The sequence below is a fragment of the Neophocaena asiaeorientalis genome, unplaced genomic scaffold (assembly GCF_003031525.2).
Source record: "Neophocaena asiaeorientalis asiaeorientalis breed wild unplaced genomic scaffold, Neophocaena_asiaeorientalis_V1.1 scaffold312, whole genome shotgun sequence".
Lineage (NCBI taxonomy): Eukaryota > Metazoa > Chordata > Mammalia > Artiodactyla > Phocoenidae > Neophocaena > Neophocaena asiaeorientalis.
This window is the reverse complement of record NW_020174707.1, coordinates 1,673,860-1,675,158: the sequence shown is the minus strand read 5'-3', so window position 1 is coordinate 1,675,158 and position 1,299 is coordinate 1,673,860. Positions and strand designations below refer to the sequence as shown.

At 38.0% G+C, this 1,299-nt stretch overlaps 1 protein-coding gene across 1 annotated transcript in view; it reads left to right on the top strand.

Moving 5' to 3' along the window:
* Positions 1-1,299, top strand: part of MED14 (mediator complex subunit 14) — a 69,164-nt gene that overhangs the window by 617 nt on the left and 67,248 nt on the right. Inside the window, exon 2 of the mRNA XM_024759835.1 lies at positions 220-329. Within this exon, the coding sequence (XP_024615603.1) occupies positions 220-329 (110 nt within the window). The remainder of the gene's footprint in view (positions 1-219; positions 330-1,299) is intronic.

The window sequence follows — 1,299 nt, the reverse complement described above, 5'->3', positions numbered from 1 at the left end:
CTGGGAGGTTCCCACCTCCTTCTCCCAAAAGGCTGCTGCTTTCTCCTCTTTGCTGGACTGCTTAGTCTAGAAATTTTGAACTCTTGGGGCCCAGCGGAGGTGGAGGAGAAGCTTTGCGTTTGGGGTCTTTCTGGAGATGAAGCAGCCGAGACTTGTGAATTATGCACGTTGTAGACTCCCTGAAAAGCCAGTCCTTGGAATTTTTGCTCGATTTGCCAGCTGAACCCTATTGATTTCTTGGTTGGAAGCTTTCTAGCCCAGACCCCACGATTACGGTTTAGGAATACATACTATTCGAGTTACCAAAAAAACCCCCAAAAAACCCAAAGGTGAGAAATTGTTTTACAGCTTCTTACGGTACATTTTAAATGTGGGTTGTAATTACTCCTGATAAAGTTTGAACTCAGGAGATGTATTGTGTATAAAATAATGTGAAATTTTGGATTCCAAGTTTGTTTGTTTTTCTGGAACGTTTGGGACTGAAGTCTTCAAGCATTTAGTGTAAGATTTTTTTGTAACTAGCCTGCTGTTATTGTCTCTTGGGGGTATGAACGGAGTTTATAAATCACCAAGTTACCGGGTGAAATGCCTTGGGACATGATTAGGGTGTTAATCTCTTCAGAATAGGATCGGAATACACTGTAAAGATTTTCAGGTGTGTGAAGAAACTAAATTTTAGGAGTATATATACTTGAATTGCTGTTTTACATTTTTAAATTCATGTTCAGAAAAAGTAAGAATTACTAGTTTTCATCTAGATTCGTTTTTATCTTTTATCTATTGGTAGGCTCCAGATCAGTGTATTCAGTTGAAATACACGAGTATGTAGGTATTAGGCTGTGAAGTGTCAGAGTAATTTGTTGCTAGAGACTGTTACAATATTTTTTTTGCAGATGACTTAAAGAATTAGAATAGGCTCCACTTATTCCTGTAAAACATCATTCTGAGAATTTTGATATACTGTACTTTACAGAAAGAAGCCTCCCCCCTCCCCCGCCGCGCCCGTGTAATGAGAAACTTAAATCGCTGTCATGATGAGGGATTATTGTGGTAATATACTTCTCTGCACCATTAGTTGTTGGATTTCATAAGAATTTGAGTATCCATGAGAAAATATCATGTACCCGTCCTATGTAGAGCTATGGGAAACTGTTGAAAACTGCCGCCATCAGTATTTGTATAATTTGTTTCTCCATAGGGCATTTGTAGCACTTCTTTGAATTGTGTTGTTGTTACTGTTTCAGGACTTAGTTATGAAAAGAAACATTTTATTGCTGTAGAATGAGTATATCATTGTTT